Consider the following 24659-nt stretch of genomic DNA (forward strand, 5'->3'; position numbering starts at 1 on the left):
GCTTCTGCTCAGCAAGAGACCTGTGGGAGGGGGCGGGGCGGGGCGCGACGGCCACCCTCCAAACCCCGGCGCCAGCGTGCAGCCCGCCAGACTGTGCACACAGACATGACAAGGGATTGTCAAAACGCGCCCTGCAGACAATGAAGCTAATGTACCGGGATCCCCTGCAAAGGGGCTCAAGGGGCGGCCAGGAAGTGGCCAAGGCCGCCAGGGCCCGCACAGAGCGCCCTGAAAGTAACAGCTTTTCCAGGCCTTGCTCTTGTGGCCTCTGTTTATCCCCTTACTCCAAAGAGAAAGAGAGAAAAGGACAGGGAAAAAAAGAAAGACCGGACTCCGGCTAGATCCCTAGAAGAGCCCGTGAGCGGTGCAGGCAGAATTTCCCCACACAATGGACGAGGGAAACATGAGCCCGGCTGCCAAAATCAGCAGCACAAGCAAGTCCTGTGTATTTAGCCCCAGAGTGGTCCGGACACGCCGCAGAGAGAGAGCAGAGAGGCTGAGGGCTGAGGTGCTGACTCCTGTCCTGGGCTGGACAGTCACAAAATACAAGTTTATGTGCAGTTCCCCAGATAGCGCTAAGGACAGATGGAGACGTGGAACTACCCCAACCCATCTGGAACCTTCTGGACTTACTCTAGCTCCGGGCTTTCCAAATGCCCTAGGGTGCCAGGATTCTGGCAGGTGGGGGGGGGTGTGGTGGCGTGAGGAAGCCTTTCCTAATAAAAGATGCTCGCAATAACACCAACAACGATAATAAATCCAATGGAATCATGGTATTTTTGTTCTCGTCTTACAGAGCATCTCATCTAATTACGCAAATAAGGAACCCACTCCCAGAGAAACCGGACGAGGGGTCTCAGATCATTGCATTCATTCGTGGCAGAGCCAGGAACAAAGCCCGAGTTTCCTAGGACAACAGTCGCAACAGGTTGGCGTGGTCAACGAGTGTCTCAGAATTTCCATGGTTTTCTCTTCCCCGAGGCTCTTTGCAAAGGGCGTTGACAAGTCCAATCTGAGGGTGTATTTGCCCAGTTGGAGCAAGATGGCATCCACAGAAATGGAAACGTTTTTCAGAAGTTTGCTTCTTTTAGAAGTTCAGAACAGGGGCAGCATGGTGCTCAGCTGATTAGGGTAACAGCTAGCATTCTTGTCTTGTGGGTAAGATGACAGGCCGCCATCGTTCAGATGTGTTCTTTTGGTCTTTTCATCTCTCCTGAGCTTGGAAATGGCAGAGAGGTCAGCAAGATGACAGGAAGGATGACAAAATGGCTCTGTCCATTTTGGAAGGATGACAAAATGGCTCTAGGATACTGGGTGGATTTGGGGTTGAGGACACACAACAGGGGTATGGTCGTAAAAAGAGAAAATGAAGGAATAATATTGCCTCCACGGCTTTGAAACATAAATAGGACAATTTACCGGGGTGAGAAAAACACAGGGGCAGGCAACGGGTTGCACTCCCAATGGGTTGCACTAGAGTTTGTGAGTTGGGATTTGGGACCAGGTGTTTTACTAAAATCAAGTCAGGCCAGGTGCAGAGGCTCATGCCTGTAATCCTAGCACTCTGGGAGGCCGAGGCGGGAGGATCGCTCAAGGTCAGGAGTTCAAAACCAGCCTGAGCAAGAGCGAGACCCCCATCTCTACTAAAAGTAGAAAGAAATTAATTGGCCAACTAAAAATATATAGAAAAAATTAGCCGGGCATGGTGGCGCATGCCTACTATAGTCCCAGCTACTCAGGAGGCTGAGGCAGGAGGATTGCTTGCACCCAGGAGTTGGAGGTTGCTGTGAGCTAGGCTGACGCCATGGCACTCTAGCCCGGGCAACAGACTGAGACTCTGTCTCAAAAAGAAAAAAAAATCAAGTCAGGCATGCAATGGCTTCACACAGTTTGAGACAGATGAAATACCAAAGTGAAATCTTATGATGAAGTCTAAACTCTAAAAATAATTTTAAGACCTTGGAAAGCTTTAGAAGCAGACACTGATCTCTGAAGGCGGCCTTTGGGGATCTCCAGTTGTACCTGCTTGGGGACTAACCCCGAGGCCTGAGGACCTCACCAGAGTTCTGCAGTTCTCTCTGAAGGGGAATAACAGTGTAAATGTCACAAAGAATGACATCACTGGAGTCTTGATTTCTCTGTTTTCTGACCTGCTTTAAAAAAAAAAAAAAAAAAATGAAAAGAGGTGGGGGTTTTAAATGAACTTCAACCTAGACAGTCAATAGACATTCGTTGAATAAATCCAAAATGTTTACTGCATGAGCTACTACTGTTAGATATGTAAGAAGAGTTTATAAATAGCAAAAAACTGTTCCATAACTATAGCTGTTTTCTATTACACTGGCTTTTAAAATCTTTTAATGAAATTAAACATCTTAAAGTTAAATCCCCAGAGAGTGCCCCTGGAAAAAAACCATACATTAAAATTTCTCAAATATTCTGCTAGAGATGAGCAGAATGCAAATATTTCGAAAGTGAGGCAAAACAGATTGAAAATGATGAGGGGTACCATTTACTCAAAAATATTTTAGTACTATTTGAGATCTACAATCTTGTCCTACTTTTCTAGATTAAGCTGTCTTTCGTATTGCTCTTCTACTCTGTCTCATGTTTTTTTAAAAAAAAGAATAAAAAGGACGAAACCATTGCAGCTAGGAAAACACATAACACTCTAAAGAAGAAATCGAATCATTATCATCATATATATGTAGTTCAAAGCTTTTGCATTGTCTTCTAGAAACATCCAAGAAGGTTAAATGCATGTGCAGAAGGAACAGGGTGAAATATGCCATTATAGCTCTGGTACCTACAGCAAAACCTAGCTGAGGTACTGAGTTTGGGATTTTTTTCTACTTGTCCCCTTCCCCTCTTCCCGCCCCAGGAATGTCAAGAATTTGAACTCCCCGTTCTTAAGGTGAAAGGGCATTAACTCAAATCTGTTCGTGAAGAAAAGAGGTGGCAAATCCTGAGACATTGGGACTATACAGTAAAATCTCCCAAGTTTAATGCGGGCCATAGACAACTCTTCCCTTTGGTGCTTCGAAAGTGATTGCAAACATTCGAATTGCAGGTCATTAATTAGGAGCCAGTGAGATCCCGTTTGCATCTCAGTATCGGTGATCTACTCCTTTATTTGGACATGCAGCTTTAGGTTTAAAATAGTTGCTAAGAACGCAGACAGGTGATTAACAGAGATTTTTTTTTTTTTTAAATGTGTGCCATAGTTACACGTTCTGTGCACAGTAAAAGGAAACTATACAGCGTATATGTTACAAATTGATTATTTCGGGTTTCCCAAACATTCCAATAAACCCTTCGCTGTGGCAGAAATGAACCCCAGAGCGGCCCAGCTAATTTTACATCTAGAAGAGAACATGGAAAAATCCACTGGCTGCAGCCCGCACCTGTGCACCTCAGCGAGGAAGCCTTAAGACCGTCTCCTGGAGGCACAGCAGGGTCAGGAAAGGACACTGCAGCTCACTGGGGGACCCCAGAAGTTACCCCAGCCCCAGGGTAAATCCCTCTGGGGCGGCATGGTGTTCCCAGCTTCCCCCCACCCCCAAATAGACTTGACTCTCTGGGGTTAGCATTGTCTCCAGGTGAATAACATGTCTAGTGCATGCATGTGTATACGTGTGTGTGTGTGTCCTTTCGTTTCGTTAATGCCTTTTTCTTAAATTAGAGCTACCAGATTCTAGAAAGAGAACTTGGCCACCAACGTTGATACGATGTCATTTTGTTTTAAAATATTTAACTTTATTATAATTTTTGTAATATTATTCCAACAGACTGTATTAAAGGCAGTGATCACTAACACAGAACACGACAGGGCTAACAGCCGGGCTGCCGGCAGGACTCGGCCTGGGGGGGCCGGGGGGGTCGCTGGCATGCACGTGGGTAGCTCGCACACTGCTACCCTCAGCACAGGCTGCAGGAGGAGGGAGGAGACAGATGCTGCCAGACCCCTAGAAGCTATTTAATAAATATCATCCAAAAAACAAGATGGAAAAAAAATAAACCCTCCAGAGCACAACCACCTTAGGTCAACTGAATATAATCTAGTTTATTCAACCAAAAATTGAGAGAGAGAAGAAAAAGTTATCAGCAAAAAAAAAAAAAAAAAGAAGAAGAAGAAGAAGAAGCAGTTCTTAAACACTAGCAGTAAATAAATTTATACAACAATTCAGTCTGTATAATATGATGAAATAAATCTACATCTTTTCTTATTTTGGTGCTTTGAATTATACATACAAACAATTACAGGGACTTATTCACAAAGCATGTAGGCCCTAGAGAAGGACTAGCCCACACCCGCGAAGACAGATGGCATTTGCGAGTGTTAACACTGATTGCCCGGAACCGATAGAAACTTCTTTGCAGAGGCCCACAGCTTTGAACGAATGATTCGCCTACAACTTTTTTTTTTTTTTTGCTTTTTTCTGTTTTTTTGTGTTTTTTTTTTAATTTTATTTTTTGTTTGTTTTTTTTTTTTTTCTTTTAATGCATCCAACAACTGTGGCCAGTGAAAGGAAACACAACTGGCAGTCTGTCCATTTGGATATCAGACCTAGTTTCTTCTTAATTTCCATAACTTTTTATTTTCCCCCATATTCCTTAAACTTCTTGGTATCCTTCATGCCTTACAGCTACCCAGATGCAATGAAGTCTTCCTCAAATGTACAAGTATTTCTTACAATATAAGTTATATGCAATGTCCGGCGGTTTCGTTTTTATTTATTTTTGTTGTTGTTGTTTTGTTTTGTTTTTTTTTCACAGCACTAGAGACCCTGTTAAATAGGGGATGAGAGTCTGAATGGCTTATTCACAAATGGGACCCAGGTTCAGCGGTCGGGACACGGACACCACAGCGAGCTCCTTTGCAAAGTGGCCAACGTCGTTTTGCTTCCTGCCTTCGAAGGGAACACCTATCCACGGCCTTCGGGCTTTCATGATGCTGCTCCTGCACACGGATGCACGTCGGAGGGGCTTCAGGGACTGACCCTCGCGCGGAGCCCGGGGAGCGCCGAGCAGGCCTCTCTCTAACCCATGGCGGTGACCATACTGGAAGGGTGGTGAGGTCCAAAGGACAGGCTGGACGGCGGGTGCATGGGCGTGGGCGTGGTCAGCATGTGGCTGGAGTGGCTGAAGGGCGAGATGTGGCTCAGCGAGGACATGTGTCTGGAGAGGGCGGCCGGGTTAAACGAGCTGTTCTTGGGGAAGTCCTCCAGCGTGTCGTGCACCTTTTTGCACTTTTTGGATTTGCTAGACATCTTCCGGTTCCTGGTCTGGATGCCTTCCTTCTTCATGGTCAGGGGTCTGTTAATCTAAACAAAGATCAATTTTTTTTTTTTTTTTTTTTTTTTTGCTTCTCTGCTGCCTCCGAAATACACCCGCTCTCGCACACTGACAGACAGACACGGGGTACCACCCCGCATCGGGGATCCGATGCGGTCTCAGGTGGCCCCTCGCTCCCTCCCACCGTCTCCTGCCTCCTTCTCGGGGACCGAGTCCTAACTCACACAGGTCCAGTTACCAGACGAGAGACCCACCTAGCATGACTGTATTTCTCCAGGAACCCACATAGAATAACTTGTCTTACTTCTTTAGAATTTCCTTAGACTATGGCAAGAGAAGAGAGGCTACTGAGGCATCTTCAAGAGGGAAATGCCATTTTTGTCTACTCCTCTCTGACAAGTGGGTTTTAGAACTTTAAATGCATTGCCAAGGTCATGAATCTGCAGGTGTTTTAGGTCTATCTGCCCGGGGGAGGGGAGGGGGGAATGGGATTGGACCACTCTGTGGAGTCATTTGGGGGTTGCCTTTCTTCCAAGTCAAGTCTTTTCACAATGAGAGTTGCTGGGGTAAGATCTTCTCCTGGAATTTAGACGTTCCAGGGCTGTATTTTAAGAAGACATGCCGGGCCAGGGGGGGACGGTGGCTCACACCTGTAATCCTAGCACTCTGGGAGGCCGGGGCGGGCTGATCGCTCAAGGTCAGGAGTGGGAGACCAGCCTGAGCAAGAGCGAGACCCCGTCTCTACTAAAAAATAGAAAGAAATTAATTGGCCAACTAAAATATATATATACAAAAAATTAGCCAGGCATGGTGGCGCATGCCTGTAGTCCCAGCTTCTCGGGAGGCTGAGGCAGGAGGATCGCTTAAGCCCAGGAGTCTGAGGCTGCTGTGAGCGAGGCTGACAGAGCGCCAGCAACAGAGTGAGACTCTGTCTCCAAAAAAAAAAAAAAAACCACCCACTTATGGGGTGAGAGTGTTAGCAGGGCAGGATGCGCATCCTAAAAAGTAAAGACCGAGAAGGAACTAAAGAGACAGAGGCCAGGCCCTACTCTCAAAATCACCAGACTTCAATCTCCGAGGCAGCTGCCCCTTTTCTCTTCTTGATAACCCTCATTTGCCTCTTTAAAATACACCCACTAGAGTGGGGAGGGGGGGCGGAATCAAGAAAGGGGACTTTTTTTTTTTTTTTTTTACAAAGTACACAGAAGCTGGTCCCCACCCGGGGCAGGGTGATATTAACCCAACCAAAGCGCAGCAGACACCTGCCCCAAAGGGCAAACTGCAAACCCCTGACTGCCTGGGGGGGGGGTAAAACGTCCCCGAGGTCACCCTATTGAGAACCCGTGGCTCTGGGCTCCACCTGTCTCTTCCCAAAGCCAGCAAGTGACCGTTGAGAAAGGCAGAATCCGAATGGCCAAGAAGAGCGACCAGTTTGCTGAGAGTAGCTGGGAGAGCTTGTCTGGAGAGGGGACCCGAGCGCCCCAAGCCTGCAGCTGTGACCTTATTCTCCCCGTCGTGCCAGGAACCCTGCATGACTGACTGACAGCAGAAGGAGCTGAGAAAGGTCACTGCCAGGGGACCGTCTCAGGGCTCCTCCTTCAAAGCTATCCTGCAGATAAAACGGCAGCCTGCAGAGATGACAGGAATCTACTCCCACATCAAATCTTCCCCAAGATAATGTCTAGATACACAGCCCTGGCCTCCCGATATCTAGATACACATAGCCAGATATCTAAATATAATATCTGGTTACACCGATAGCCACACAACCCCAGATAACCAGTCACAACACCGCCCAGATACACTGATGCTGAGATAGGCAGTTATCTAAACACCTAGATAAGAAGAAAGGAGCTCATGGCATCCTCCTATAGATATCCACATGGGCAGGGCAGTGAAAACGTTGGTAGATTAGTATCTCTTATTGTTGGATACACATAAATGCCTACTTTCCCCCCAGGTCCTACTAAGCCAGAGGAGACAAGGAAAAAAAAAAAATTAAAAAAAAAAAAAACCACTCTTGGGGATGAGGAAGTTTCTCTCTCCTACTTGCCGGAGTGCGGCCAGGAAGACAGAGCTAATTAAGGACGGCGTAGAAGTGAGCCGTGGAGAGGATGGCTTGGGTTTTCTTAAGACATGAGAAATTCATGTTCTTCAGAAATATCTATCTATATATATATATTCTAGATCGGACACAAGTGGGATCATAGCACAGCTAACAATTCAAATAAAAATGTAGAGCTAGCTAATTTCCCTAATTCCTGCACTTCCGTGGAAATAAGATACACACACACACACACACACACGCACAAGTCATTACAGTTTTGTCGTGCTCTAAAATAAAAGAGTGTCTACTTTCCAACCGTTTGCCTTAGTCCTGCCACTACTGACCTCCCAGGAAAAAGCCTCCTGGGACCCTTTGAACTCCGTTTTGACTCCTCTACTTCATCAGCCACGCTACCTGGCACAAGTCACTTCCTTTTCTCAGGCATAATTTCCTCATGTAAAATGGAAATAAAAATCATTGCTGCCCTGTCTACATCGGCGGGCGGGGGGCGGGGAGGCTATCTGGGGCTCAGATGTCGTCAAGTAACACGAAAGTTCTTTGAAAGCCATAAATTACAGCCCCCAAAATAACTTCATAGGCAGCGCTGAAGACTGGAGAGCTAATAAACTCTAATAAACCCCAACCTTCCAGATGCTAATCGCCAATCCCTGTGTCTACTACAGTCAGCGGGTGAATTCCCCAAAGTGCAAACAGAACTTGGATTTAGTTGCTGATAAATATTATAGAGCCATAGTCCCAGGAGCTCAGGGAGAACAAGGAATCGTAGTAAGATTCTGGTTTCAATAGTGCTGAGGGCCACACCCAAGCGTGTCCAGAGAAGTTGAGGGTAGAGGGTCCCTCAGAATCATGGCAACTTGTTCCCAAAAAGCAAATACAGAGTAAGGTGCTGGGGTCAACCTTGACAAGTTCTCTGCGACTCAAAAAACTCTTTTTTTTTTTTTTTGAGACAGAGTCTCTCTTTGTTGCCCAGGCTAGAGTGAGTGCCGTGACATCAGCCTAGCTCACAGAAACCTCAAACTCCTGGGCTCAAGCAGTCCTCCTGCCTCAGCCTCCCGAGTACCTGGAACTATAGGCATGCACCACTAATGCCCGGCTAATTTTTTGCATATATATTTTTAGTTGGTCGATTAATTTCTTTCTATTTTTAGTAGAGACAGGGTCTTGCTCAGGCTGGTTTCAAACTCCTGACTTCGAGCAATCCGCCCGCCTAGGCCTCCCAGAGTGCTAGGATCACGGGCGTCAGCCACCTCGCCCGGGCCTCAAAAACTCTTAACCAGAAAAGCCCTTCCCCAGCTCCCAGGAATCCTGAGCAAGAGGAATTCTTTGCCAAAACCGCCCCGGGCAAAAGTCTCTGCCTCCTCCCTGTTCAGTCCTAGATTGTGCCAAAGTCATGTTGGCCAAGAGACTTTAGGAGAATCAGAAAGGGCCAAAAAGGAAAAAAGAGAGAGAGAGAGAGAGAGAAATGACCATTTTTTCTTTGGGATTAATGTAAACCTGAGACCCCACTAGGGCCATGGCCTGTTAAGCCAGAATTGTCTCAGGAAAAAATAAACCTGAAAAAATTTTTTTGTTTTAAAGATGAGGCTATTTACAAAAGGAGAAGACCCGAAGTTGAAAGATTGCAAAGGACAACACAGCTAGAGCCAGGGGACCGGCAACTGTCACACTGCTCATGGGACACACAGGGGACAAATAGGGAATCTGGGATAGCCTCCCCCGGCGGCCCAGGAGTCCTCCCCACCTGAAGGCTGATTTGGGCCAAGCCATCTGACAAAATTCCCTCAACGTTTCATTCCATGTCTTTCCTGCAGAGACTCCATTTAACATTCAAAGCACGCGGTGGGGCGAGGCGAGACTTCTGACAGGCCCCCCACCCCAACCCCCCGGGGCTGAACGGGTCCCCCCTTGGCTTCAGAGTCCCTGCACCCCCACGCCACAATTCTACACACTTCCCTCTGTCTCTCCCTCGCTCTTTTTTGCAAAAGGTTTAAAATGCAAGGAAACAACAAAACAGAACCAGTGACTTTTTTTTTTTTTTTGCTGTCCCAGGGGAAGATTTTTTTTTTCTCCCCTTCACAACCCAGACAGGCCCACCCTGCATTTGGAACTGCGGGGTGTGTCCCCGTACATGCCAGGGGACTGCGGGGCACTGTGTCTTCCAACCTATGACTACGTCAGACAGGACGGTTTTGCAGACTAGTCCTATGGCACAGGTTATGTGAGGCCTGCTATTCGGCCCCAAGGTGGGCAAGCCACCCCGAATCAGGGCGTCTCCGGGGGGGACAGAGGTGACGCTGCTGCCTCCTGGACGAGGTCGTCAGGAAGGGTCCCAGTGCCACTTACATTGTGCAGCTTGTAGTAGAGTCCGCAGGCGTTGCAGACGGGGTCCCCGTTGGCGTTCCTCCTCCAGAGCGTGGTCGTGGTGGTCTGGCAGTTCGCGCAGGACGTCCCTGCTCTCCTGGCTGCAGACTGGGGGGGTAGAGAGAGGGCAAAACCAAAACAAACGTCACATGTGTTGTCATAACTACGGAGTCAGGCTTAAAAAAAAAAAAAGGAAGGAAGAAATTATCATTGAAATCAAAACTAGCAAGTGGCCCACATGAAAGTAATAAAGATCCCCAAAAGCTGCCTTGAGAAGAAGAAAAACGTCACCAATCCGCTGGATAGGAGGGTGATCCGAGCACAGAATTGGACCTGCCGAGAACGAGGGCAGAACCCGCCAGGATGAGAGAGCCAAGGCCACCTCCCTGGGAATGTTACGTCCCTGCCCCTGTCTCACAAAGTGCACCAGAGGGTTAGTTTTCACAGGTGGCAATTTTTAATTATAGTTTGGGGTACCCACACTTGCAGTCTTGCCTTATTCACCAGGCCCAGGGCCCCAAGAGGACTTTTCCGGGCCCAACTCCCAAGAATATGAATGCTCCCACAGGCTCCTGGCCATCAGGATACGATAAAGGAGAAAGAACAAACCTGAGCTTCCAAAGCACTTTATGGATCCCAAATAAAGAAACACCGGGTAGGCCAGGCGCGGTGGCTCAAGCCTGTCATCCTAGCACTCTGGGAGGCCGAGCCGGGAGGATCGCTCGAGGCCAGGAGTTCGAAAGCAGCCTGAGCAAGAGCAACACCCTGTCTCTACTAAAAATAGAAAGAAATTAATTGGCCAACTAAAAAAATATACAGAAAAAAGTAGCCGGGCATGGTGGCACATGCCTGTAGTCCCAGCTACTCGGGAGGCTGAGGCAGGAGGATCGCTTGAGCCCAGGAGTTTGAGGTTGCTGTGAGCTAGGCTGACGCCACGGCACTCTAGGGAAACAGAGTGAGACTCTGTCTAAAAAAAAAAAAACAAAAAAAAAACCGAAACACCGGGTTATAAAGAGAACGTGGTGTTAGCACGAGGCTAAATCGTTCTCCGAGAAAATGTCTGTGCATGTGTGTGGCATGCTCTTGGGGCTGGCGTGGCCCAGCAGGCACCAGGCAGGACACCCTAAGTCAACAAGCCCCCGTCGAATGTGCAGCAAGTCCTGCATTTACACAGCCTGCACGCCTGCCATTCACGGGACAGCCACCCTCAGTCCCTTTAGGTGGCTGTCAGTTAATGAGGCAAATTCAAAAGAACAAGGAATTTCGCCATTCAACAGAAACCCTGGCCTCCCCGCCTCCTCTGGTCTCATGTCACCTTCGTGAAATTAGGTATTTCCTATTTGCTGTTCACCAACCCAGTAGAAGAGTTTTGCAGTTCAAATGGCCTCCACGTGAATTTCCGTTCCTTGGTTGTGTGTTTCAGCCTTCGTTTCCTTTAAAAGGCAGGTTTTTCTCTCACTTTTTGACACATTTGAAATTGGCCAGGTGACTGTTCTCTACTAGGTGCGCAGTTTAAAAAAAAACAAAAAAAAAAACTCAAAAACTGTCCAGAGATAACGGACTCGGGTCACTTCTAATGCACACCTCTCTTCCCTCCTCAAGAAAATTTTAACTGCAAAGTTATTCCTGCTTCTGGGCTCGGGAATATCATCAAGGAAAAGGCAAGAGAAGGAGACAGAATTTAGCTGGTCTTCATCTGTGATGAAGAAAATTCTGGGACGGTTATAAGAACGCTGCATCGGAACTACAGGGACCCTGGTGCACTTTGCTATTAATGTTTTATCAAGCAAAAAGTTGGGCCAAACACCCGAAAACTGCCGGGCATGGAAAACCCAGGGGCGATTTCGAATTAACCAGACTGATCCCTTCCCTTTCAAAGCCACTGACGTTCCACACATAGGCTCCTATGGGTTCTAAACAACAGAGCTAGGACTTTTAAAGTAATCCTTTCTTTTCTGTATTCTAAGGAAATGGAAATTAAAAACAGCCCTGATGTATCATAACGGAGAAGGTTCTACTTTTTTGCTGCCCCCTTTTGAAAACCATTCACCAGTCCAAGAAAGCCGATTCCGACGCCCACAGGCCTACGCCTACCTGCCTTTTATGAAATGTGATCATTTAACACTTAAATAACCCTTTCCCTCGAGTACTCTTGCAAAGAAAGTGCTGCATACAACCCGTGCTTAATGATCTTGGCAATGACGTGATATGTGATCATCATTATCTTCATATCGTTTTGTTTTTTCTTTTTTTTCCCCTTTAAAATAAATACTCTGATAGAGTGGACTAATATCTGCCCAGGCACCTGGATTTCCCAGCCCAGCAATTTAGAATGTATAGCGCGTCCACATAACGCCAACTGGTAAGATTAGAACTCCAGGGAAGGGGGGGCGCTCTGTCATTCTTAGCATTGTAGTGACAGTCGCATACATAAATCCAAGCAAGCTCAGAATACATTCCCAGCACTACAGACTTTACAGGAACTGACGCAGAGTCTCTCAAAGCCACCAAAGCCACGCCGTTTGGTTCCCTAACAGAAGGCAGAGTATATAATAGAGCAAGCCGCTCCAACTTTTGCTAGTTGTGAGACAGAGGGGAGGAAAAAAAAAAAAAAAAACTCAATGGATCTTCCCTTTAGTTATCTCTTCTATTTCCTGCATGAGTTTATTCAGTGTTAGATATGCATCTCAGGGAACAGCTACTCCATTATGGGCTGTGTGGTCTTCAGTGCATCTGCAAATGTATCCGAGGAAAATAGCAAGCACTCTGGGAGGCCAAGGCAGGCGGATGGCTCAAGGTCAGGAGTTCGAGACCAGCCTGACCAAGAGTGAGACCCCCATCTCTACCATAAATAGAAAGAAATTAATTGGCCAACTAATATATATAGAAAAAAATCAGCCGAGCATGGTGGCTCATGCCTGTAGTCCCAGCTACTCGGGAGGCTGAGGCAGGAGGATCGCTTGAGCCCAGGAGTGTGAGGTTGCTGTGAGCTAGGCTGACGCCACGACACTCTCTAGCCTGGGCAACAAAGGGAGACTCTGTCTTAAAAAAAAAAAAAAAAAAAGCAAGCTAAAAAGATGGAGCTGGGGTGAAGGTCTAGGAAATATAGGAAAGAAAAAAACAAAACGTTCTAGGTGTTCAAAAGTCAAATACATCTACCAAAAAAAAAAAAATCTGAATGTGTCCTGACTGCCTCCTCCCTGTAGTATATAAATTCTATGGAACTAAAAATATCAAAGCACCCAGGACAGATGATTCAGAAAGAACAGACAGCTTAAAAGGTGACAGCCAATGAACTCTAGAATTAAAAGCAATTATTACTCAGAGTTCTAGAGATTTCCTATGAAAGGTGAGTGAAGACAAAATTATATAAAATGGAAGTAGAACCCTCCTCTGTAATCTGTACAGACAGAAGAAGAAAACCCAAGAAAATGTCAGATGAACCCGTGCTCATCCATCAGCCCACAGTCTGAGATTTTTAACCCTTCTTTCTTCATTACTTTTGCCCTTTAAAAAAAAAAAAAAACTATGATGGTACCATGACTTATTTTAACAAGAAGGTTTTTGTTGTTAGTTCTCTCTCTCTCTCTCTCTCTCTTTTTTTTTTTTTTACTAAGGCCAGGTTTTGAGTGATTCAAAACATTCTTTTGTGGTGTGATCATATTCATTCTGTGCTAACACCTCCAGCCATTTCTTTTTCTTTTTCTTTTTTTTTTTTTTTTTTTTCCCAAACGCTTCTTGTTCTGATCCGTTCAAACATCTTGGTGTTTAGGTTGGGGAAGCTGAGTTGTTGTTTATGAGTTATCTCCAGGGCTCAGATATCCGGCAGCTTTTTCCTAGGAAGTGAGCTTTGCACATGAGAGAAAGGAAGAAAAAAAAAAAATAGCAAACTGTACGAGGAGGCGAAGTGGGGGGAAGGTCGAGAAAGTTGGAGAAAGGGGCAGAGATCAGAGAGAATGAAGCCTGGAGATCCACAATTGCCAGAAATTAAAGTCATGTGGGCACTTCCATCCCTAGAAAGTTTTTCCTTCTTCTAAAGAGGATGTGAAAGGTGTTGAGTTGCAGCTACAATCTGATTGGGAGGACAACTAATTCTTTAAAAAGAACACAGCGTGGTTGTGTGTGTGTGTGTGTGTGTGTGTGTGTGTGTGTGTGTTTTCCCTCCCATAGAATTTGATGGATGCTAATTCATCCATTAATCTGCCTGGGGAAACTGCCCCCTCCTCGAGTCAGCACCACTGAATACATTGTGATCTCTGGCCTGCGGTTAGCTGTTCCTCCTCCTCTGTTACACACACTCTGGGCTGTTCCACTGGCCTAAGGTTCCAAGGACAAGCTTACCAATGGACCCTCTCCTGCTAGTTAGCTCTCCTTATAAACGCCTGACGCCACCAGGTTTGCTCAAGGATTCCTAATGGCCAAAAAGTTTTAAAAAGAAAAAAAAAAAAAGGGGGGGGGGGAAATAAGAAGAACTATCAACCCTCCTCCTTCAAAGTCCAAAGAGAAAATAAGATCAAATGCTAGGTCGGACTGGGGCAAGACGGGACTCACAAGATTGTTCCCCCAGGAACTGCCCCGTGGAAAGTTCTCGGTGACCAGGAGCAGGAAAGAAGGAAACGTTCGCTGGGCTCGGCAGAGGCTGCTGCGTCTGAAACTCATCTCTCCCAGAGCCCCATCCATCTTAAAGCATCAGCACAAGAAGCCAGTGACCCTTCCCCGGAGGCCTCATGCTCCACCACCTCTGAGCGTGTTCTAGAAGGTTCCTAAGACAGTGCACCCTCCTACTAAATTTCCTTTTCTGCGAAACAGTGATCATGGAAGCAACGTTGAATCAGTCGTCCTGGTCCACTTAACGCATGTGTTCTATTATGACCTGCGTTGCAGATTTGACAACCAAGAAGTCGGCATCTTTAAAAATCTACCAAGTGGCTTAAGAAATACAGAGAGGGAAAAAAAAAAGAGAGAGAGAGAGAGAGAGAGAGTTTTTCTGTATATCTAATTTGCAAAGCAAAAAGGAAACTGTCCCAAGCAAGCTGACATGATTCCGCGCCGTCCTGCCAATTTCCTGAAGGTGCCTGTCCCTTCCCGAAGACAGGAAATGAAAGACGCGAGGCGAGTGGGCGAGGGGGTCCGTCCTCCCCCGGGGAGACTCACCAGCCTCCGCTTGGGCTTGATGAGCGGCCGGTTCTGTCCGTTCATCTTGTGGTAGAGCCCACACGCGTTGCACAGGTAGTGCCCGGTGCCATCTCGCCGCCAGAGTGGGGTGGAGGTTGCCCCGCAGTTCACACACTCCCTGCCTTCTGGAAACAAAACCGCAGATAAGTCGCAAATGGCGGGAAAACACACACACACACACACAGACAGGGAAGGGCGGACGGCATCTGGAATCCGGGGAGCCCAAAGTCAAGTTGGGGACATTTTTTGCTTTCTTCCTCCACTTTGGGGGACCGTCCCCCCCATGCCCGCCCCCCCCCTTCTCAGGGGGCTTCAAAGTGGAGCAGAGTGGCTGCCGTGCCTGGCACGACCCTCCCCGGTCTGGTACACACACACCCACATGGCAAATCACAGGTGGCACCCATAGAAGGGGCAGAGGCGTGTCCACAGCCAAAGAGCCTCACTCCTGGGCCTGGATGAGGAAGACCAGGCAGACCAAGGAGGAAGGCAGATTCCAACCCCAAAACACTTCCCTGAGAAAATTCTGAGTCCTGGACGGTGGCAAAAGCAAAACATGCCATGCGTTTCCCTCCAAGGATTAAAAAAAAAGAAATACAAAGATGACCCATTATCATTACTAGGTCTGTCTATATAGATTGATTAAATAATGAAGATTAGGATCCGGGGAAAGGAAAGATGAATCAATGGCCAGATAGATAAAACAGATAAATAAATAGACGTATCGACTGATCCATTGGCTGATTGATCTGAGTAGCTAGGGCTTCAGATTTTACTTTTAATCAAACTGTACATGTCCCTAGCCAGGAAAGGAAGAGATTCGGAGCCAGCAGGGATTTCCATGGCTTTCTAGATGGGTTATGAGACTCAAGCTGAACTGTGACCCCAGCCAGGGGGTGCTGGGGGGGGGGGTGCTGGGTGAGTAGGGAACCCAGAAAGAAGGGAGTGGGGAAGACAGGATGGGTTGGAAGGACAGCCAGCAAGTGGGGGCTCTCAGGAGGGAGGCTCATGAACCAAGGCCTGCCTGGAGTTTCTCTTTTTCCAAAAACACAAACAAACAAAATAAACAAAAAACCGGCCAGGCAGGGTTGGGTTCCTCTGGGCAGAATTCACCACCCAGACCCACCCCCAGCAAGTTCCTAGGAAGAATCCCTTAGACGACCATTTTAGGACTGGCGGAGTTTGCTAACTGATTTCACGCTTTTCTAGGAGAACCTCCTGGCTTTGGGGGGAGGGGGGGACCCACCACCCACCTAGTTCTCTTGGTGCCTGGGAGGAAGCCTCAGCTCAAGGTGGCCCCCCAGAGAGGGGAGGCCCAGAGGAAGATACTGGAATGTGATCAGGGCAGAGAGATGAGCCCTGAAGGTTGCTCTGTTTTGAGAGATTAATCAACCGCCGGCAACCATGGAGGAAGACTGGAGCAGAGAAAAGAACCTGCAAGGGCCTTTAGGGATTCTGACTTCCCTAAAAGGAGGAGAGGTCCGCCTGGGCTGCTCTGGGACCTACAGGGCCTTTGGAAACCCCCAGACCAAGTAGAGGGAGCTAGTGGGGTCCCACGGGCAGGCCTGTGATCTCCAGGGAAGTTAGAGACTTTTGCACATGGGGGAGGGTCTTGCCTCCTCTTCCATGAGAGTCAGGGTTGGTGCCTTGTAGTTTTAATCTACCTTGCTTTTCAAAAAAAGAATTGGAGAAGCTAAGAGAATTTTTTTTTTCCTGCCCTCCAGATTTCATAAAGGTTCTTAGCCTGGGGTCTCCTCCGGAGAACCTTCTATCTCAGAACCCCTGCGATTATTCACATGGCACTGGTGAGCCAACAGCGCTTCTCAAAAAGGCTTTGGACTGAATCATACCCAGATACCCAAGCCGGGGTCAGAAGCCGGGGGGAGGTGGCAGACTGGGTGTGGGGGAGGTGTGAGGGGAGGCGCAGGGCAGGGCAGGAGGGCAGCGAGTGGGCGAGGAGAAGCCACCTGCCTACAGCCCAGCCAGGAGGCAGCCAAGTGGGTGCAGGGTCACCCCCTTCTGGGGGCCCCAGCTCTGGCCCTATCCTGGGTGAGGCTGCAGGCCCACTCCCCACCCTGCCCGGAAAGGGGCCACCCAGGCACGCGCGCACACACACACACACACACACACACACACACACACACACACACACCCCAATTAGGCACAGGGCAGGGGGCTGTGCGGAGGCTTTGCCGGCTCCAGGCACCCTGAGCCGGCACCCTGGCACTCGGGGACCTCCCAGTCTGACTCGAGCAGTCTGATTTCCTTTCTTTTGCAGGGCGGCGGGGAGGATGACAGCTTCCTTTTCAGAGGGACCTTGAAAGCCAGCAATGGTTACCTCTCCAACAAGGCTCTGCACACTAGGGCAATTTTCTGTCTTGATTCACTCGGCAAGTTTGCGATCTCGCCCTGTGTGGGCTTTTTTTCTTTTTTCTTTTTTTTCCCTGTTGCCTCTGGTCTGTGACTTCAGCAAACAGCCAATTTTCCTAATGGAGGCCCCAGCGGCTCTCTCCTGCGTCCTCTCCTCCCCTCTCCTCGCCCCCTGCCTGTTGTGAACGGCTCAGGCAGACACCTCTCTCTTAGGTGACAAGAACCACAGAGCTGCGAGGCCTCCTGACATTCAACAGCCATTTGCAAAGGCCCCTGGCCCGCCTAAAACTGGGCCAGGCGAGCAAGGGGGTAGGGAGCCCGGCAGGAGATTGTTCTGAGGAAGGTGGAGGGAGGTGCCCAAAGAAATGGCCCTTTGCAAAAAGGCTTTGTCTTTTGTTTGCAAAGACAGATCCCAGCCCTGAAAGCCCAGGCGTTAAGAAAGCAATAGGTGCCCTAACCACAGCTCAACCGTTTCTCCAGCCGACAACCCTCTCTCTGCCTCCTCCTTCAGCAAATGCATTTGCAAAGAAGAGGTTTAAAAAAAAAAAAAAAGAAAGAAAGAAAAAGAAAGAAAGCAACCACTAAAACCAAGAGAATCCCTTCCTCGAGAACTCCCACGGTGTCCACCCTCTGCACACAGGGGGACTTCTCGAAACTTCCCTCCACTCTCCCAAAAGTCCCAGCTCCCTCGCTGGCCAGGTGTGCCGTTCTCTCGGATCTCTCGGATTTTGCCGACTGTGAGAAAGGAATAAGGAGGAGGAAGTAAAAAGGGCAGATTGCAATGGCCTCCTCCCTGCCTTGCCAAAAAAATAAAATAGGTGCTTACATATCCCTAACTGTCTTGCTCGGGGAAACCACCTTTCCCCGTCCACGTTCAGAGTCTCAAGGGAAGAGATGGGAGAAGGGAAAAAAGGAGGCTCCACTGAAGGCAGAAAGTGCGGGCACAGGAGAGGGGGAGAAATCAAACTCGGAAATGAGGGCAAAGAAACCAGAGTCTCTTGGAAAAGTCACTCTGTCCCCTCCCCCACACAAACCACGGCACCGACCTCAGATACCACGATCTTCCCCCAGCCTCATAGCCCTACCAGAAAAGAGAAGTTTAAAAAAAAAAAAATCCCATTATGACCCCCAAATACACAGGTTTGCCCTCTTTACATGCAGCTCCCAACCTGTTTTTTTTTTCTGGGTCAAGCTGCACCCCTATCTCTCCCTGACCCTTCCCCAGCACCCCTACAAGGCCAGCCCCCCTACCAGGCACCCCAGGGGGGGGCCACTCTGCTCCTCCCCGGCTCTCCCATGCCCTCGCTTTCTTTCTGACTCCATCAGCCAGCCTGCCTCTCCCTCTGCCTCCTGCCTACTTTCATGTACTGAACATGCAGGTCTGAGTTTTTCTCTCAGCCTAACCGCATCCGGACTCTATTAAAGTTCCTGGCTCGGGATAAACAATGCAACTGTCGCGTGCAGCAGTCTGAAAATAATTGGATTAGCTAAAACATATCAACTAAATAGAGACAGTCCTGCCCAGGCAGTCAGAGTGAATGTCACCCTGGAAAAAAAAAAAAAAAACCCCTGAAAACTGATCTCATGGTCACTGGGCTCCCAGAGCCCTCCCTCTGAAGTTTTTAAACCCGGGAGCTTTGGAAGCTCCCAGGCTAGACTGCTCATCTCGCCCTTAAAAGACAAGTGACTGTCACCATTGCTAGTTATATAGGATCCCTACAGAGAGAGGCAGAGGTGAGACAGGAGAGGATCAGTCCCTTCTTATCTCAGAGAATCTCTCTCTCTCTCTCTCTCTCTCTCTCCTCCATTACTTTGGTCAGAAACAAAATTGGTGATGATGGATTATTTCATTTTTAAAGCAAAAATATTTGGGATTTTTTTGCCCCCTTTAATGCAAGGGATGACACCAGTGGGACAAAATATGCATGCAGCCTGCTGCTAGACAGGGTGCACGTTTTGGAAAGGGAGTAAGTTCAGGAAGCAGAGACTGCACCTAGAGAACTTCTCCTGTCCTTTCTACCTCGCCTGGCTTTCAGGGTGAAGGAGGAGTCATGCCCTAATCCGGCTCCCTGCCCCTGGCCCCTGCCCACACTGAGCTCTGGGAGAGCTGCAGGTAACCAACTGGGCTGGGAGACATTAGATGTCCATTCACCTCCGCTTCCCCAATGCGAAGCCGCCTCTTCCTTCCAGAAGTTCGGCTCAGAAGCCCCCTAATTCCGCGCAAGGAATGTGCGCGCCGCTTTTTGCCAGTTTCTGCCCCCTGCCCAGAAAAAATGTATATATATACACACACTCTGTTCACACACGTCTATCTAAAGGGCTGTCCTCCTGCCTGACCCCCTCCGAGCTGAGCAGAGAGGAACAGTCAGACTGACAGAGGCCAAAGGGGTCACAGGAGGGACCTGTGTTTGTTTAGGTTTGGGGAGGTTTCGTTTTTTAGCATTAAACACTAAAGATTTATTCCCCCCGGCCTTCCATTTGGTCTTGGAAACTGACGAACGCAGAACGCAGAAGTCAGGGCAGCACGAGCAGGAGAGGGCACTGCTTTGTTTTTTGTTTGTCTTTTTCCTTTCCCAGCTCATTGGGGGGTTTTAAATCAGATCCCACTTCCCCTCTGCTTTTAGGGACAGGAGGACACAGGGACAGGAGGACACAGGCATTCCTCCAGGCTGGAAGAATAGGAAGGAATGGGATCTCAGTGGGGTCTGGGGACACCCCAGCTCCCCAGAGGGGCCCTGGATTTATTTTGGAGGAGGGAAGGCGGGAGGAGGAGGAAGGGCTGGGAGGGGGCGCGGGGGAGAGGCGGATCCTACCTGTGCTGGATCGGGCCTTGGGCCTCGACTTGCACCCGAAGCCGGTGGGGGAGCCGCCCAGCAGGCTGCTGGGGGGGAAGAGTCCGGAGCTGTACTCGGGCACGTAGGGCGGGTAGGTGGTGATGGGGTGGTGGGCCGAGGAGGAGGCCGCCCCCAGGGTGGTCATGCTGCCGCGGGAGTGCGAGGACTCCAGCTTCATGCTCTCGGGCAGCGGCACCTGGTACTTGAGGCACTCTTTCTCGTCCTGCCGGCCCGAGCCGGCCGAGCCCGGGGTGGACAGCGACGGGTCCGGGGAGACATCCTTGGGCGGGGTGGGCGGGAAGGTGAAGAGGTGCGGGCTGGCGTGGCCCCCGGACAGGGAGGAGGACGAGGCCGGGGGGTAGACAGAGAGGGGCCCCGGGGAGCCGTGGTGGATGGACGTCTTGGAGAAGGGGCTGAGGTTCCAGGGCGAGGCAGTGTGGTGGCCGCCCAGGGCCTTGCCGCCGTCCAGCCAGGGCAGGGATCCGTGCAGCAGGGGCGGGCGGCACACCTGGCTCCCTGCAGGGCGGGCAAGGAAGGGGCAGGAGAGAGAAGAAAGGTGAGGGTGGTCCTCGGACAAGGCCCCCAGACAAGGCTGGGGACTGACCCCCTCAGTCCCTAGCCTCCCTGTCAGCAAAAGCCCAAGCCCAGGCCCACTCTCTAACCAGAGAGGCCCCAGCCAGACCTGGCCGCACACCTGGGGGCAGGAGGCAGGGGAAGACTCGGTCCATCCCTCTCTCCCACAGGGATATCCCTCACTGCCAGCAAAACGAAGGGCCTGTGCCTGACACCCGAGAGGGGCTGCTCCTTGGGAGTGGAGAAGGTCCCCTGCGGCCTCTTTGGCCCGTCCAGATACACCGTCTAAATCACATTCCCTGCCGTCTCTCTCTAGAACCTGACTTGATTTATCGGTTGCCTTCAATGGCCCAGAATCCCCGGGCCCAGACTTAATCCCCGCCAGCCTGTTAAGAGGGTCAGCTGCAAACGATGAGGCCTGGCCACACGGCCAGGCGCTCAGCACCCCAGAGAGGCCCAGCTCCCCACCTCGCGCCTGCCTGCTGGGCAGGCTCGCGTGCAGGAAGGAAAGGCCTTGGAAAAGAAGACAGAGTCGCTTCTAGTTCCCAGAAACCCAATGCAGCAGCGTTCTCAGAATCTGCAAGGCTGCTTCCAAAAGGCCTGAAATGGGATTTGCAAGGAAACACTCAATTGCTTGGGATTGTGTTGAAGCAAGTTTCCAAGGCTAGACCCTGGGGTGGCAGTTTTTACCTGCTTTTTTTTTTTTCACCCTCCCAAATCCTACAGGAGAAGAAAAAAAAAAAGAAAAGAAGTCCCACAGGCCCTCAAAGCTGCGATTCCGCCAGTGTGATACGTGAAATTCCACCTGAGTCCCTGGGACATAAAATTCCAGGTGATGTGTATATTTTAAACCCAGAATGACTCATGCAGAGCCTATTTAGCCTTCGTTCAAAATACTCGATTTTAAGGTGGCCATAACTCACAAAGGTCCACAGGCTGAGAAGGGGTACATTTAAACGGCAAGTGCAAATCCACACACTTATTGATCTTCTAATCCGGTAGTACCTGCCTCAGCATTTGACATTTTCTTCCACCATTAAGAGCAATACTGAAACTAAAATCTTCAGAGAGAGGAAGGGGAGGGGAGTTCAGGGGGAAGGAGGGTTCTCTGAACACCAAGGGTCAAGATTCGCATTATGCAGGAAGTTGCATAGTAAATAATATTAAGCCTGCATCTGCCGCGTTTCCACTCAACTGCTGATCTGCGCAGAACAGAACGTGGGCAAAGAGCGCCCCATCCGCAGAAACGATTGTTTAAAACCTGGCGGCAGCAGGGCCCGAGGACGCCTGCTGCCCGAGGGGCTATGTCATCGGCGCCAAAGCGGCCTCTGAGGCACAGGGACCAGGGCAGCCCTGCGTCTGGCCGGCCTGAGAAAGCCTCACGTTTTTCTCTGCCCCCAATTTTTGCTCCTATTTCTTCTTCAGGAACAAAACTTACAGCTGGAAAGTGTTAGATCTTTTCTTTCCTCCGAGTCCCCCCCCCCCAACTATATTGCTCTGGTTGTCTTTCTTAAACATTTCAGAACTCTCCTAAACTCCTAAAGGTGAAAGGAAAAAAAAAAGGGGGGGGTGTCACCAGAACACTGGCATCGCTCCTGCTGGAACCCTGATATACCCTAAATCTCGGGTGGGAGCCTAATGCGCCGCTGCAGGCCCGAGGCAGAGCGAGGCAAGAGTTGCAGCCAGTGATGCAACCTGGAGGCAAAAGACGCAGGAAAATTCTGTGCAGCCGGGAATCTAGGAAGCCTCAGGTCTCTCAAACTTAAGACACTGGTCTTCCCTCCCACCCCCAAACTCCTGCAAGCATCAGAATGCCACTCCCGAAGCCAAGAGACGGGAGACCTGCCTAAAAACCACACGCACTAGCTTTGGGGAAAGGTCAAACAGAAAGGTGTGAATAAATGCGTCTCTGGGGCCTGTGTGTGCAGAAGCGAATCGAGGATGCCGGGCAGAAGCCCCCTCTAGAAGAGCTGGGGGGACACCAAGGAGCGAAGCTCTTTGGAAGAACCGGGTTCCAGCCCCGCTTGGCGGGCGCCGGCTGCCCGGCCCGGGGCGCCTGGGCCGGCGGGGGCAAAGACTTGGCGTCCCGCGCCCGGGACCTCGCGGACCCCCGAACCTGCGGCCACCGCGCGCGGGGACAGGGGCCAGCGGTTCAGCGCCCGCCAGGTGAGCCAGGCCCCGGCGACACCGCCGCGGGAGAGAGGCGGCCACTGCAGACTTTTTCAAAAACACATCTCACTACCAGAGAGACAGCTTCCTCGCCCATTTCCGGGCCCCAATTTTTTTTTTTTTTTTTTGGTAGATGAACCAGTAGCTGTAGTTGGGGGCTCTCACCCGGCTTCCTCCTCCCGCCCCCCCTCCCTCCCTGCCTCCCCGGCCCCGGGGAGCGGGCGCGGCTGGCCGGGTCCCTGCAGCCCGGGCGGACTCACCGTGGTGGGCCGGGGGGTACCTCTGCACCGTGGCTCTGACTGAGTTTCCGTAGTAGGACGGGACGTGGTTGCCTTGGCCGTCGATGTTAAAAAGTACATCCACCTCCTCGGGCAGCGGGTACTGCGCCGGGTCCATGTAGGAGTGGCCGAGGCCCGGGTGGTGCGTGTCCGGGTGCTGCCCGTTGAGCACCGCAGGGTGGTGGTGGCTCACCCAGCGCGGCTGGTCCGCCGTCACCTCCATGGCCTCGGCTGCGCTCGCGCCCTCTCGCCGGGCCCGGCACCCGCGCGCGGAGACGGAGGGCGGTCGGCCTGGGAGGTCGGGGGGCTCCTGCCGTCGGAGGGCCGGGGATCGCTTAATGCTTCGCTCCCAGTGGGGGAATGGGAAGGCTGGGAAGGAGAGGTGAGCGAACAAGAGGGCTTTGGAAAAAAATCCTTGCGGGGTGGTTTAGCAAAGAGAAGAAAGGGAAGAAAAAAAAAATCCAAAAACTAGGTACGTCAGGACAACAGGGGCCAAATTGTAAAAAGGGGGCGAGGACTCTGGAATCCTGCAAGGGAGGCTCCCGTGCACCGGGTTCCTCCGCGGCTCCGAGGCTGTCTCTCCTCGGGTCACCTGCAAGGGAGAGAAGGAGACCTGGATGAGCCGGTAGGCACTTTAGCACCTGAGTTTCCGGAGGGGCACCACCGCCCCCGCCGCCGCCCGCCCGCCCGCCCGGCCCTGCGCACCCGGGACACGCACACGCGCGCGCGGGGACGCGGCCGCAGAGGGAGCGAGACTCCCAGGGACACCCCAGCGACCCGGCTCCCGGGAGCCCCGGGCCCGGGCGAGCGGTCGCAACGTGGAGGACAAGTCCCTCCCTCGGGGACACCCGTCCCGGGACCTTCCTTCCAGCCTCTACAAGATCTCCAAAAGAGGAGAGTTGGGGTTTTTATACAATTTTTAAAGTCCTCCCAAGTGAAAGGGGGGTGGGGGATCCAACTTTAAAAAAAAAAAATCGAGTCACCAGTACCAACCTGAACAGCGAGGAGCAGAGAGGAGGAGGAGGAGGAGGCGTTTGACCTGCTCGGTCAGATTGCGTGGCTCGCTCTGTCTCGCGCTCTCTCCGTCTCCCTCTCTTTTCCTATCTCTGTCTCTCTCTTTCTCCCTCTCTCAGTATTTTTTTTTTTTTTTTACAGGGAATGCATTCTTTCTGAAAGTATCAAGACGGCGCCAGGCAGCTCAGTGTTCGCAGACAGCTGTGGCGCGACGCAACTTAAGGAGGTTCTAGTGTCATCGCGCCGAGGGGAGGAGCCTGGCGCTGGCGAGGAGGGGACAGGATCCCGAGCACAAGGAAACTGCAACCCAAACCCGCTCCGGGACTTCTCCCCCCACCCCCGCACGCCCCCGCCCCTCCGCCCGCCCCTCCACTGACCGGAAAGGGGCGCCGCGGAGGGCGGCCGCCGGCGCAGGGGCGGCGGGCAGGGTGGGCGCGGCCCGCGGGGCCCGGGGCGGAGGGGCGGGCGCGCGCGAATTCGCGCTCTGGCCCTTTAAATGTGGCTCCTGCTCCAGCCGATTCATTT

At 50.7% G+C, this 24659-nt stretch overlaps 1 protein-coding gene across 6 annotated transcripts; it reads right to left on the reverse strand.

Annotated features, from left to right (window-relative positions):
- Positions 1–4361: 4361 nt before the first annotated feature.
- Positions 4362–24362, reverse strand: GATA3 (GATA binding protein 3). 6 transcript variants are annotated; one of them, XM_012741258.3, is made up of 6 exons: positions 24114–24356; positions 23103–23712; positions 20080–20616; positions 14879–15021; positions 9707–9832; positions 4362–5324 (listed from the first exon to the last, which is right to left on the reverse strand). In XM_012741258.3, the coding sequence occupies exons 2-6, from the start codon at positions 23341–23343 to the stop codon at positions 5040–5042; spliced, it is 1332 nt and encodes a 443-aa protein (XP_012596712.2). In that variant the 5' UTR covers positions 23344–23712; positions 24114–24356; the 3' UTR covers positions 4362–5039. The 6 variants fall into 6 exon arrangements, with proteins under 6 accessions (XP_012596712.2, XP_012596711.2, XP_075853760.1 ...); XM_012741257.3 differs by having other exon boundaries at positions 14879–15024; positions 24114–24355; XM_075997645.1 differs by lacking the exon at positions 24114–24356 and adding an exon at positions 23826–23995 and having other exon boundaries at positions 14879–15024.
- Positions 24363–24659: the final 297 nt, after the last annotated feature.

The sequence above is a fragment of the Microcebus murinus genome, chromosome 25, assembly GCF_040939455.1.
Source record: "Microcebus murinus isolate Inina chromosome 25, M.murinus_Inina_mat1.0, whole genome shotgun sequence".
NCBI lineage: Eukaryota > Metazoa > Chordata > Mammalia > Primates > Cheirogaleidae > Microcebus > Microcebus murinus.